Source organism: Lolium perenne, chromosome 3 (genome assembly GCF_019359855.2).
Source record: "Lolium perenne isolate Kyuss_39 chromosome 3, Kyuss_2.0, whole genome shotgun sequence".
NCBI lineage: Eukaryota > Viridiplantae > Streptophyta > Magnoliopsida > Poales > Poaceae > Lolium > Lolium perenne.
The window spans coordinates 335,608,733-335,622,103 of record NC_067246.2 but is presented as its reverse complement, the minus strand read 5'-3'; the positions used below and the strand labels follow the sequence as shown (position 1 = coordinate 335,622,103).

General features: G+C 48.3%; 2 protein-coding genes and 2 non-coding genes across 5 annotated transcripts; 3 read left to right on the top strand and 1 right to left on the bottom strand.

Moving 5' to 3' along the window:
- Positions 1-1,995: 1,995 nt before the first annotated feature.
- Positions 1,996-8,288, top strand: LOC127345907 (uncharacterized). Of its 2 annotated transcripts, none has more exons than XM_051372426.2 (6): positions 1,996-2,293; positions 2,389-2,491; positions 3,300-3,373; positions 3,481-4,098; positions 7,720-7,847; positions 7,883-8,288. In XM_051372426.2, the coding sequence occupies exons 1-6, from the start codon at positions 2,081-2,083 to the stop codon at positions 7,893-7,895; spliced, it is 1,149 nt and encodes a 382-aa protein (XP_051228386.1). In that variant the 5' UTR covers positions 1,996-2,080; the 3' UTR covers positions 7,896-8,288. The 2 variants fall into 2 exon arrangements, with proteins under 2 accessions (XP_051228386.1, XP_051228388.1); XM_051372428.2 differs by having other exon boundaries at positions 1,997-2,293; positions 7,720-7,812.
- LOC127346313 (small nucleolar RNA snoR103) lies at positions 5,017-5,123 on the top strand. Its single transcript, XR_007879479.1, has one exon. It is a non-coding gene; the product is annotated as a small nucleolar RNA snoR103 (small nucleolar RNA).
- Positions 5,195-5,301, top strand: LOC127346312 (small nucleolar RNA snoR103). Its single transcript, XR_007879478.1, has one exon. It is a non-coding gene; the product is annotated as a small nucleolar RNA snoR103 (small nucleolar RNA).
- Positions 8,289-10,263: 1,975 nt separating the features above from the next.
- Positions 10,264-11,067, bottom strand: LOC127345906 (uncharacterized). Its single transcript, XM_051372425.1, has 2 exons — positions 10,621-11,067; positions 10,264-10,530 (listed from the first exon to the last, which is right to left on the bottom strand). Exons 1-2 carry the CDS (start codon positions 11,051-11,053, stop codon positions 10,277-10,279), a joined length of 687 nt encoding a protein of 228 aa, XP_051228385.1. The 5' UTR covers positions 11,054-11,067; the 3' UTR covers positions 10,264-10,276.
- Between the last annotated feature and the right edge of the window lie 2,304 nt (positions 11,068-13,371).

The window sequence follows — 13,371 nt, the reverse complement described above, 5'->3', positions numbered from 1 at the left end:
CATTAGTTATTAAAGAAAAAGAAGAAAAGAAGAAAAAGAGGAAAAAGAAGAGGGGCAGCCGGTTGGCGGCCGGTCCGCCGGCCCTCACGCCGGCCCACCCGGTCGACCGGGCGGCCACCGGCCCTCGCGCCGGCCTGGCCCGGCCACCTCCCCGGCCTGACCGGATCCCGCACCGGGCCGCCTCGGCCTGGCGCTCCCCCGCCGGCCTGTGACCGGCCTTGGGCCCGGTCCGGCTCCGGCCTGCCGGCGCCTCCTCGGCCCGGCCAGGCGCCACTGGGCCGCCTCCGCCCGCGTGGCCCACGCGCCCACGCGCCGCGCGCGCTCCTCGCCTATCCGTCGCCTGCTGCGCGGGCTGCTCCCGCCCGGCTGGTCCGGCTGGGCGGATCCCGGACCGGCGGTCCCGAACAGATCCGGTCAGCCGGCTGCCAGGCCGGCTGGGCCGACTTTTCTGCCCGTTTTTCTTGTCTCTTTCTCTGGTTTTTCCCCCAACAGTTATATTTGCTTCCTAGCTATAAATAGCCCCTTCTTCCACCTTGAGCATCAACTTCTTCCCCTTTCTCTCACCTCCATTGTTGCATTTGAAGAAGTTGCTCTCTCCCTTGATTCCTCCAACCGTTCTTGCTCATATTTGAGGATTTGAGAGAGGAGATCTAGATCTACACTTCCACCAAACCGTTTCTTCTCTAAGTGAGGGAATCTCTTGGGATCTAGATCTTGGAGTCTTTGGTTGACTTTCCCCCTTGTTCTTCCTCTCCAATCTCATCCTAGCATTCGTTGCTTTGGTGGGATTTGAGTGTGAAGGACTTGAACACCTCCGGTGTTCTTGCTTTGCATCATTGCATAGTGTTGAGCTCTCCACCATGATTTGTTCGAGTGAGAGACCGTGAGCTTGTTACTCTTGGAGGGTGACCTCCTAGTTGGCTTGGTGATTGGTGCTCCGGTGATCTCTTCAAGAAGATTGTGAAGAGGCCCGGGCTTCTCCTTCGTGGAGCTTGTGAAGTGGTTGTGGAGTTTGCCATCTCCAGAGCGGAGGAAAAACTAACCATAAGGAAAGGGCCATTATCCTTCGTGGGTGTGGTTCGGAGAATAGGGTGAGCCTTCGTGGCGCGGGGAATCCTTCGTGGGACCTCCACTCCTCCAAACGTGACGTACCTTGTTGCAAAGCAAGGGAACACGGGAATACATCCTCGTCTCCGCGTGCCTCGGTTATTTCTATACCCGAGCTCTCTTTCCTTGTGATAGCCATCGTGCTTGAAGTACATATATCTTGCTATCACTTGTGCTACATATATCTTGTGCCTATCTTGCTTAGCTCTAGTTGCTATTGTTACACTTAGTTGAGCTTAGCATATTGAGGGTTTGTGCTTGTAAACTAAACGATAGTTTAATTCCGCATTCTTACAAGACAAATCCGCAAGAGTTTGTAATTGCCTATTCACCCCCCCTCTAGGCGACATCTCGATCTTTCAGTTATCTTCGGTCAGGAGGCTGACCCCGCCTCGCTCGGCAGCCAAGCTTGCCAGAGTGTCTTCTTCCTCTGCGAGAGGAATATCTTCAGCCTTGCCGCGTCCGCTCAAGCCTCTGCTCGGCCAAGTGGTTTCGTCCGCGGCCTGGATAGAGGTGGTCGCTGCAGGCTGTTCGTCGCCGGCGGAGAGTTTGGACCTGATTGCGTTTCTGCAATCTTCTTTAGGGTGAAGGATGGATATGTCAAGGACCTTGTTGTAATTTCCTTTTCTTTTAGTGTCCTCCTTGTAAAACTTTGCCCACCGCCGTAATGGAAGCCCTTCGAGGCCTTATCTGATAAAAAAAACCCTAAAAAATATGGGTACCCACATCATTTAGCGTATGTCATTGAGCGTTTTGAGGCCAAAATAAATGAAAATCAGTTTTTGGTAGTGGACCCAGATTTGGCAACTCTCTCTCGCACCCCAAATCCAGTTGTCGTCTCCTCTCTGGCTCTCCCATCCCCAAACACCAAATTCGCTCGCCGTTCCCGCACACTAGACCGAACGAGCGAGAGGAAAAGACAGAAACGCCCCAACGGTCGTCTCCCCCACGCTCCCCGTCCTTTCTTGACTCCATGGCCGGCGGCGGCGGCTCGCCGGCGCGGGAGGGCGTAGGCGGCCGGGCGGAGTGGCTGCGAATCTACGACCGGATGGTGGCCATCCTCCGCAAGAACCACCGGCACGTGGAGGCGCTGCTCGCCGACCGCGCGCGCCTGGAGGCGCTCGTCAAGGTCCAGCACGAGTTCTGGGTCGCCCGCGACGGCCTCCTCCGGGCCCGCCTCAGCGAGGTGACGTGGTTCCCCCTTCTCTACAAGTTCTTCTTTCTCCTCGGCTTCGGCTCGGCCGGCGGCTGACGCCTTCTAGGGTTTCGCTGGCGGGGCAGACGCGGAGGGCGGAGGCGTGCGTGCGGAAGGGCCACGAGGCCAGGCTGGAGCTGCTCCTCGGGGACAAGGAGCGGGCCGTCCGGCGCTACCAGATCTACGCCAGTAAGAAGAGATCCTCCGTTCTTTCTCCTAGGCTCTAACCTCTCCTGTTCTTGTGCTCGATTTCGGTGGACAATTAAGTGTTCTTTTGGGGGATCTTGGTAGCCAGAGGTGCAAAGGTTGCATCTTTATGGGTCTTGTTTTAGCTAAGGGCTTTGTTTCTGGAGGTAAACATGCGGCTGCTGATTCCCTGTTCTGTTGGGTCGATGTTTTCGATTATCACGGCGAATCTTTTACTGCTAATTGTGCGATTTTTTTCATCGTATATGCTTGGATTGCTGTGACCTTCTTAATATTTCACTGCTTCATCTTTCCATTCACTATGAAACACCTGATGCCAAATCTGTCTGAGTTCTCTGTGCATTGATAAGCTTTGATAACTCCATATTGTTCAAAGCTACTCAAAAACTTTGTCAATGCCTATGTCACGTGCTGCAAAGAAATTTGGGAACTTGCTATGCTAAGTATAAATCTATATGTTAATTTGGGCTTCTAAAGTTGTTGTTAATCGCTTCGACACTTGCCACATTATTATTATTATTATTATTATTTCATTGTTGAACATTAAGCCAGTATCCCTACGATGCGATTTTCTGTTGTGTCCGCAGTTTGCCACTCCATTAACATTCAACGAAAACTTTGATTCCTGGTGATTGTTTACCCACCTAAAAATGCCAGCCCTTGTTTTGCTTTCCATTTTAGAATAACATTTTGCCAAGAGATGATAACATTAGAAAGGAGCACCCAAATTCGAAGAAACTATGTTGCTACTGTCTACTGATATTATCATTGCCTTTTGTTTCCAATGTAGAACATCAAGATGACGACCTGGAAGATTTCAAGACTTGTGCAGTAGCTTTGGCTGAAGAAAACACTAAACTGAAGGTACTTACCAAACCATAAGTTGCATACTCGCAAACATGCTCATAAAGGATAACTTGTCCATACTCACAAGCATGTTCTGTGTGTCTGCTTGTTTTTCTTAATTTTAGTTGAAACTGGAGGAAGCTGAAAATTCTGGCGAGCTTAGCGAGAAAACTACGGAACATGAGCACAGTGTAAGAAATTGGAGATCTGAGATTAGGGAGTTCAAGAAAGCCTATAAGAACCTGAGCTCAGAGAAGGATAAGGAAGTTTCTGCATTACTCGCAGAAAAGGATTTTGTGTGGAACCAGTACAAGACAATGGAAAAAGACTACGATTCGCTCCTTAAGAAGAAGAAAATAGAGGCAGCACAGGCTACTGAAGCAGCACAAATGCTGCAGCGGAAGGTGGAGGAGCTGCAAGTGGCGGCCCAAAAGAAGGATGATGACATTAGCAGATTACAAGCAGAGGCTAATGGTGCCAACAAGATGATACTACTTCTTGAGAATAAGCTACAAAAACTGCACTCCCTGCATAGTCAGGAAGACGACGAAACCCCAAAAGTCAAGGGTGGGCACCTGCAGGCTAGTCAAAAGCGAAAGCAGGATATCAGTGGGACACGTAGAAAATCTAGGTCTGAAGTTGTGTCTCTACGTGGGAAATCCAAAAATAATCCTCAGAGGCAAATGGTAGAAGATCAACCTGAGACCAGTCAGAAGCGTCAGTGTGCCTCTTCCTTATCAAATGTAAGTAGTCCATGCCCAAGTATATCATTCATGTACTGTGACATACTCCACTGATAACCTATAATGCAAGTTTCTATTGTTGAAATAGTAATGTTTACTTTTCCTATGACCCTGTAACAACATTTGATTGTAATGTCCTTGTTGGTAATCCACATAGGTGTTGTTTTGCTGTAAACTCAGACAAAGAGTAATCTTGATGCAATTTAAGTTAGTACTGATCGAGTCACAGGGGCTCATAAAGGACAAGTGCACATGCAGTCTTACAGAGAAGTCAAAAACTGGGCAAAACATGTTTCTGACCTACCAGGTTATCAGTTTCGGGCTAATGGGGTGACCTTGTAATGCTAGTTTAGTCATCTATATGCATAAGCAAACCGAACATGCAAAGAGAGATATACTATCATTTCTTCACTTTTCTCATCAGTTTCAGTGTCCTAATTCATATGCTGCATATGAGTTGCGATCAGCTTTGTTATAGTGAAATTTGTAATTTCCTTACAGCAGAATAACAACTTTTCAGTGTCCTAATTCATATGCTGCATGAGTTGCGATCAGCTTTGTTCCTATATAGTGAAATTTGTAATTTCCTTACAGCAGTATAATAACTTTTCATCAATAATTGTAATGTCTAATTCAAGCCACATGAGTTCGATCTTGCTATAGATATGGACAAATAATAACTGATGGATTTAAGGTGAGCATTATGTAGCGGTAGCTTCGTGAAGGCCCAGGACACATGCATTCAAGGAGACTTAGAAGTGGCCAAATATGTTCCTTGTCTACCATTTATAGCCTTGTACTGCTGGCTTGTTCATCTATATGCAAAAACAACACCTACCCTGCAAAGAGTGTACAATAAAACCATTACTCTTCTTATGACACTATCCTTTGCGCATCTATGTCCTAATTCTTGGTAGGCCGCATGAGTTGCATCCTGCTGTAAATATGGACAAAGAATGTGGTTGATGGAATTTAGGTGAGCATTATGTGAGTCGTATATGCCCATGAAGGACCATCACAGATACACTTGGGAGACTAATAGTAGGACATTTAACTGTAATACTTTCTGTTCATGTGTGTCCTAATTCTTGGTAGGCCGCATGAGTTGCGTCCTGCTGTAAATATGGACAAAGAGAAATGTTGATGGAATTTAGGTGAGCATCATGTGAGTCGTAGATGCTCATAAAGGACCATCACAGATACACTTGGGATGCCAGTAGTAGGATGGCAACATGTTGTTTTCATCACTTCAGGTGCTTAGTTATTGGTCTGCATGCATAGTCCAAAATTACACAACAATGACCAAATATATCTTCTCTGCTTGTGTTGCTTGGAACTTCCTACCTCGCATATTATGATGTCCTAATTCTTGGTGGGCTGCATGAGTTGCATCTTGCTGTAAATATGGACGTATAGTAAATTGATGGAAAGTTGGAAACTAGGCGAGTGTTCTGTAAGTTTTGAATGCGCGCTGTCAAATAGTTTTCTTGAGACTATTGATAAACCTTTGGTTTCCCAACATCTGACAATGACAATCAGAGCTTTAACTATATCATGGACAAGACAATGGCAATCAGAGCTCTAACTATATCATGGACAAGAGGGATCTTTCATATATAGTTCTGTCGAAATCCTTATGGTATGTTCTTGCCATTGAGGCGTTGCAGCTTTAGGTAAATTAAACCAACATGCTTTGTTTGAGTGCTAGAAACTTTCGTTTTCGATATTGTGAGTTGCAGCCTGCTATTAATGTTTTTAAGCCACGATCGTCGTATGGTATAGGAAAAAACAGCACTTCCTTCAAGTACTGAAGCACACGATCTTGATGATGTACTAGTAATCTAGAGTAAATTACATGAAACTACCACAATTGGAGCTAGGTTAGCAGATTGGTGTCGGTTTTGATTTTGATTTTTTTTCTTCAAAAAATTGCCTGTTCTGGGGCAGGATTTTACATATTGGGTTGTCAACTTGATCATGTCTTGACAGCCTTCCTGACTCGTGGGGCCTATTTGTCAAAGCTGAGTTGGCAACTAAGGATGCCACATAATTTTGTTTGACCAAAATCTATGTCCACCTGTCACCTGTGGGGCCACCGCAAGTAACACATATCTCTTATCGCGTGGCCGTGGTGCCCGTGCCGAGCCCACGGACCAGCACGGTGGTGCTGGTTGTGTTCGTGTCTACCTCTGCTCCCTCTTGCACGCGCCGCCACCGCCGTTTCAAATCTCAGACAGGAAATCCCTCACACGTCACCACCCAGCTATGTGCTGACCACTAGTACTGTTCCGCTGCGGAGAGGATAAGGACGCACAGAGAACCTCCTCTCTGCCTCTTGCGAGCTACCGAGTTCTTCTGAAGTCGCTGCTGCTCCGTCGTGCCAGCGTTTCCATTTTCCCTGAGCCCAGCCAAAGACCTGCATCAGCTTCGCCTTGTCATGCCGCCCCTCCCCTCCAAAAGAATCGCACCGGGAGGCTAGGACTTGATGTATCCGACCTCATCTTCCTCCGCTCCAGCTGCCGCTTGCCGCCGACCATGCCATCGCCTCTGCGCTTCTCTGACCCTGCCGAGCAACCATCTAGTTTGGTGGTGAGCCCTGCCTTGTTTCCTCTCTCTCTGCATACACTTCGTGGTTAGCCCTGTGATCTCTTTCGTGCTGCTGGACAGAGACAGAGAAATACAGAGGAAGAGGGGAAGAAGACCAAACCAACAGATTGGACCCACCTCCACATTAATGAATTTTCCATGTGTGAGCTGCCACATCATCACTGACAGATGGGCCCCGTAGGTCAGAAACTCTGTCAAAGCATCATTACACGACTATTGGTGGTATATGTAACATCCTGCCCCAGAACCGGTAGTTAAAAAAAAAATCAAAACCGGCACCAACCTCTTAACCTAGCCCTGATTGTGGTACTTTTATGTAATTTAGTCAGTGATCTAGCATAATACTAGTGTAAAACCCCTATTAATTTGTTTACATCCATTGGCTCTTCCTTCTGCAGTATTTGAACAACTATTTGATCCTCTGCTGTCCTTGGGTTTTGGAGTGTTTTCTGAGGTGTCCTCTTGCTCTATTGAGTTGAGTAGCTTAGCTTATTTCTTAAGTGGCTTTGTAGTTAACTGTTCTGAATGATATTTAGGGAACTGTCATTCTGTTGCTGTAATTGATGTCTCCTCAATTTCCATGTATCATATTGCTGTTTTGAAGGTAAAAGTTAAACCTATCCATTGCGTGTGCGTGGTAGTTATGTGATATCCTATCTATCGCTAGTGCCTTTCTTTGACACCTCTTGTTATTGTTAGGGATCACTCCTTAGTTCTTGCATATCCTTTGCTCTCTTAGATGAAACGTGACTAGTCTCCACTAGCAGACAGGTTTCAGGAAGCATTTTGCTCACACATAATGGTTAATGTGAATTGCAACGATCATATATGTACCAGAGCATTGAAGGCGCACCATTCTGCTTTTCTTTAACTACCGTAAATTTTAGTTGGGCCTTTTCTTGATTGTCTTTTATACCCTTGTTCACCCGAAGATCTTCACTTGGCTCTGAGTTTCTTTTAGTTGTATTTAATTGATGTTAACATGCGCTGACAGAATGCGATCGATGAATGCAGGGTGTGGGTCTTCGACGTTGCTCCTCGAGGATGCACCTGAAACCTGCGTCGTCACCTGCACCTCAGCAGGTACTCTTCCACTCCAGTTTCAAGGTTCCAAAGCTGAAGACCCCAGCTCCAGTTTCAAGGTTCCAAAGCTGAAGACCCCAGCTCCAGTTTCAAGGTTCCAAAGCTGAAGACCCCAGCTCCTCCCCCGCCCCTGTAGCCTGATCTGACAGTACCCTGACTGACGTGTGTGCAGCTGCTGTTAGACACCCGCCGTGATGACGGTGTAATGTAGGTGAAGCTAACCTTATCCTGTTCAGCGCGTCCCGCTCCCCATTGGAAGCGGCGATTGTGTTTGTAACTTATCTGTGCCCTTATTTTTTGGATGTCTTTTGTAACATATGTCATGGGCGCTGTGTAATATATTGTGATTAACCATGTAATGCCCTTGGGCCGGAATCTGTGCTAGTGTCAGCTTGGTTTGATTTGTGAAACAACTTTGGTCCCATAGCTTGTATAGGTATAAGTTTTATTTCAGCCCTGAAGAGTTGAGTCTCTTTTGGTTAATTTGTTTTATTTTTCTAGCTCTCTTATGCGTTCTAAGTTTTGTTCACTGTGGGAGGTGTTGCATTTGTTGCTCAATGAAAACCTGGCATATTCCTTGTTACTTTTCTATATTACGTTGTGTGAAGTCAGTATTTAGTTGTTGGTAGTTTATGTTGCCTAGTTTTCTGGCATGGTTAGTTTGCTTGTGAGAGCATGCTATATGCTGCTGGAAACTCAAGCCGGAAATGGGGTTTTGCTGTGAAGACTGTACGGTTTCGAAATGAACTTGCATTGAAGCGTGTATTTTTTTTGGTATTCTGTGGCATTATCTTTCTGTACTACAGTATGTCTAGGTAATAACTGGAACCATACTAAAGTAGTATGAGCGGTATTTTGAAATCAAATATTAGATGCTGAATAGTTGGTACATAAGCCCCTTGTCTCAAGATCAGATCGAGATGCAAAGATGACAGCTTAATGAAGGTCTCCCATATGATTGCCAGTTGGAGTAACTTAAGCTGCCTGCTTGTCTCGAGATCAGATCGAGATGCACCCGAAGGCTGGCAGCGCGATGGAGGAGTAGGAGGCGAGGGCTGGCCTCAGCGAGGTGGGAGGCAGATCGAGCTGGCCGGAGAGCTTCAACCTCTAGGATTTGCTGAAGATGAGGCATGGCGGTGGAGGATCCTCGCCTTGGTTTGGCCGGGTAAGCAGAGGTTTCTCCTCCCCTCTCAATGGATTTGTTCGTTCATGGGTGCGGTGTGTGGGTTGCCGTTAGTGTGCAACCGTGCAAGTGCGACTGCAAGCCGCTCTGGCTCCGCCCCTCACCTGTGCTCCATGGGCCGCACAATCAAGTTTGAGTTAATTAGGCCCTCTGACCTGATTTCCCCTTGGCAAGCCACCGGGCGTATTGAGGTCGGCCAGCACTTCATGTCATTCTCCAGCTCCTGACCCAGCGCGTGCGATAAGCTCAAGCTCCTATCCTTGCTGTGCCGTTCTTGTCACTCTGTTGCAAGCACCATTCTGCGCGACTGGCTTCTCAATGAATGACATGCAGCTGTCAAAGCTGTTTCTGAGTTAACTTAATTTCTGCACTCACATGGATTTTCACTGCATCTATACATGATACGTTCTTCTTCTCTAACAGTTTCAGCTGTGTTCTTCTTGCTGCAGATTTGGAGAATATCCGAAAGCAGGTCACTGCTATATTCACCAACCTGACGAATGAGTGGCTTTCGTGTATCTTTCTTTTGTGAGTGTGATCTGAACTGCATCCTGTTTATCCTTGAACTGTTGCTCAATTAAAATCCGGAGTGTTCCTTGTTACTTCTCTATATTAAGCCGTGTGTAATCAGTATTTCTGCCCGTAAGTTAATTGTACATTCTGTTGTGTAACTAGTTATTTTGCTCGTGATTCTCCATCTTGTCACTCGAGTGGCGAATCGCATCTAGCACCTGGATTCGTTGTGTTCAGCTTTGCTGTGTTCTTGAGATTCTTGGTACACAAAAGAATTATTGTTTCCATCAATAAGGAGAATTTCTTAACCTCCTTGGACATGTGAGCATTTTTTTTTAAACTCTCGCATCCATGTGCATTACTTTGTAGACCAAAGTGATTTTATTCCGAAGATGCATTATTTCTACAGCCATGGCAGCTCTGGGAAGGAGGAATATGGATTGAGCTTCTAGAAACATCAATCTCAAGGATATCCATACAACCGAGCTAGGAGTACATACAAGAAACATCACACTGACGTGGGAGGATCGACCCACACCATGTCAGAAGTCGCTGCAATGTAAAAACAACGAGACTGTTGTTCTTCCAGAGCCTAATCATCCAGCATACTTCTACCTAATGGCATATAAGGTATCAGTCTTTCCCATATTATAATGCTAAAACGCGCGCCTAGATAAATCGGCTAATGTTGTTGTTCCATGCAGTAACAACCATTACTGCGGAACCAAGATGGCAGATAGTTGATCACTTGCGAGGGACACGCACTCGCTGAAGCGATTGAGCTAATTAGCATTAGCATAAGGGAGCCATGTGCCATTGATCAAACCTTTCAGACCTTTGCCTGGCCTCATCTTGCTTTGCCATTCTCTGCAATACCTTGGCGAGCTCCACGTCCCTCTCCGAGTCGAAGTACAGAAAGTCGGTGTCTAGCGTGTCTTCCGTGTTATCGAGTCCGCCATCAGTAATGTCGATCGAGGAGAAGTAGTCGACAGAATGGTCTGGATACGCGAGCTTACGCGCCGACTCCCGGCCATAATAGCAACGACCTGTATATTGGCAGGCAGAACCAAATTGGCATGAACATAATCTGCATTTTAAGAAAAAAAATTATACTCCACTGTACTAGTTTAGCTTACCCGTATCATACGCCTGTGGCAGAGGGCAACAGATGGATGTCTTGGGGTAATCGTGATACGCCATGAATTGGGCAAAGAAGAGTGTGTTCCCGGATGCGGATTTGGTGGTCGCCATGAAATTGACATGGTAGAATTTGCCGTAGCGAGGGTGATCAGCTAAGGCCGAGCCACATATAAAATCCAGCTTGTATTTTGGTTCGGAAGGATGGCCACGGGCGTATTCCCGCAGCAGCTTTTCGATACTGCCACGGATCAAGCTTTGCTGTCGATCATAGGCCTGCCTTTTACTGGCGAGAATTCCCAGCGCCGTCTTGGAAAGGTTTCTTCTCTGAGAAAGTGGCCTCGTCGCCGGGGTTTCTTCTTTGAGGATGGTACGTATCTGCGTCAAGGAGTCGCGGGAGAGCGCGGTGTTGTTGGTGGTGGCACTCGTCATCAGCGACCGGAGCCTGTCCAGCTTCGCCGGTGCCAAGGATGCGAAAAATGCTGCCATGGAAGACGCTTGCGGGTGCTCGGCAGCGGTGGCGGCATCCACAAAAGGGTTGGGAGAGCTCCCATCCTGGTTTAAATGTGGCTGGAGCATGACGGAGATGTCGCACTGCGCGTAGGAGAGGTACTTGAGGATGTCGTGCAGCGGCAGCTTCTGACCGGAGGTGGCGTGGAGGAGGGCGACGAGGCCATGTAGGGATCGGGACACGGCTCGGAGGATGGCGAGTGTGTCGAGGATGTCGTGTGGCTGGGTGCGGCGGTCGGCGTCCGGGAGCGGGAAGTTGGCGTCGTACCAGATGGCGCTGAGAAGGATGTTGGACACCGGGTCCATGGGCCCGTAGCAGTGGCCGGCGAGGAGGACGCCGCGGACGTGTTTGCGTGCTTTGTGGCGAGGCAGCATGGCGAGCGCGCTGAGGTAGAAGCCGTGGATGGCGCCGTAGAGCGACATCTCCAATGACCGGACATATGGGCACGCCTCGGCGTCGGCGGCCTCGAGAGACCGGACGAACAAACAGGGGGAGCCCGGTGGAAGCTTCGCCATCGTACCCGGCGGTGCAGGGTGCGCGGGGTCCATGTCTTGAGGACGCCGCAGGGACGCGATGTGGTCGCCGGCTCTCTGGACAATGGTGGTGTAGGCGATCCGGCCATCTCCAAGGTCGGTGCAGCTCGTGGTGCCTTCTTCAAGGGTTGGCAACGGCGGCAATGTCTTCATGGCTGAGACGTCGTCTGGGTGGCGGAGCACTTGGAGGACGGTCTTGACGTCGTGGACGGTGAGGTCTTGGTGTCGCAGAACGGGGGCCAGCATCTGGAGACTCTCCGGGGGTAGCCATGCCGTGGCGAGCGAGACGAGTTTGCCCGGTAAAGGGTGCTTAACGTGCGTGGCAGCGAGGCGGAGGGAGCTCCATGTCCTCCCGGAGCGAGGGTCGGGCGGCGCGGGGCGGGCGGCGTAGAGGTCGTGCTCGACGAGCAGGACGGCCATTGCGAGGTCGGCGCGTGCCCAGACGAGGTACCGCCCGGCCTGCTCCTCGGTGAGCAGCCCGAAGTAGGCGCGCATGAACTCGAGGAGGCACCGGCTGGACCGCGACGCTACATCGTCCCATCTATCCCTTGTCCGCTCGCGGCGGCTGCGACCGGAGTTCGCCGGGGTGCTAGGGTTCGTCGTCTCGAAGCCGTCGGGGAGGAGGGAGACGGTGTTGAGGACGATGTTGGTGACGGGGTCGAGGAGGCCGAGGCAGAGGCCGCCGCGGTCGACTAGCTTGGCCGTCTTTACGCCGTCCGCCCGCATGCCCTCGACGGGCAGCCGCCGGAACGCCTCCTGGTAGAGGTCGACGAGGAGGCCTCGGAGGGTCTCGGCCGTGGCGGCTGAGATGCTGCCATCGGCGGCGAGGCCGTCGTCGGTGAAGCAGGAGATCAGCCCCCTGGTAGGGTCGTAGGGCTGCAGGAGTGGCGGCGGCATCGTCATCGTAATGAGTTTTTTTTCTTTCTGGCTAAATAGAAGGATAGATGATGAGACGATATATATGGGTTCGTTCTTGCTGGGCCGGGCCTGGGAGGTTATTTATTTATTTATTTATTTATGAGTTCTTGGGAAGAAAATATTTTCTTTTCAAACCGACTATGAAGGATTCTTTTCGTTTTCCACGTTGCTACTGGCCTAGCCTGTAGATGGAAAACCGTGCCTGTTCTTGCCGGCGGTTTCATCAATCCATCTTGTCTACGGTCTTGTTTGGCCACTAAAAGTTTTGTAGGGATTAGTGAAGATGATTCCACTAAACTGTAAATTCTTATTTACTGTTAAAAGCATGTTTAGTAGTACTCCCTTCGTCTCAGTTTACTAGTCTTGCCCGTATACCCAGGTTGCCAATTTGATCTATATAATTTAAATTATATAATGAAAAAATATATTATATTATTAGAAAATAGAATATCTAAACTTTCTAATGATATAATTTTTTATAATATATAACTAATACTAACTTGATCAAATTTGCGATCTAGGGGTACGCGTACGCCTAATAAACTATGAGAGAAGGAGTATTAAAGTACTGAGCGAATTTAATTTTCGTTTATCCTCACTTTTTTTTCCTAAATCTTGGTAGTATTATTTTCTAATCCTCAGTACTCTACTCTATCTTTTTTTCGATAATGGATGATTTATTACTTGATCAAGTAATTACATCCAACCTCTGCATAACCATAGAGGCGTGTCGAGGGTAAGGATGCACAGATTTTTTTTATCTGGCCCAGACCTCTTCGAATTTTATC

Excerpts from the sequence above, each read along its gene's own strand:
- LOC127345907 (XM_051372426.2), top strand. The coding sequence starts at position 2,081 with ATGGCCGGCGGCGGCGGCTCGCCGGCGCGGGAGGGCGTAGGCGGCCGG. Across the intron at positions 2,492-3,299 it reads GCGCTACCAGATCTACGCCA|AACATCAAGATGACGACCTG; the intron begins GTAAGAAGAGAT and ends TTTCCAATGTAG. Across the intron at positions 4,099-7,719 it reads GTGCCTCTTCCTTATCAAAT|GGTGTGGGTCTTCGACGTTG; the intron begins GTAAGTAGTCCA and ends CGATGAATGCAG.
- LOC127345906 (XM_051372425.1), bottom strand. The coding sequence starts at position 11,053 with ATGACGAGTGCCACCACCAACAACACCGCGCTCTCCCGCGACTCCTTG. Across the intron at positions 10,531-10,620 it reads GCCACAGGCGTATGATACGG|GTCGTTGCTATTATGGCCGG; the intron begins GTAAGCTAAACT and ends GCCAATATACAG.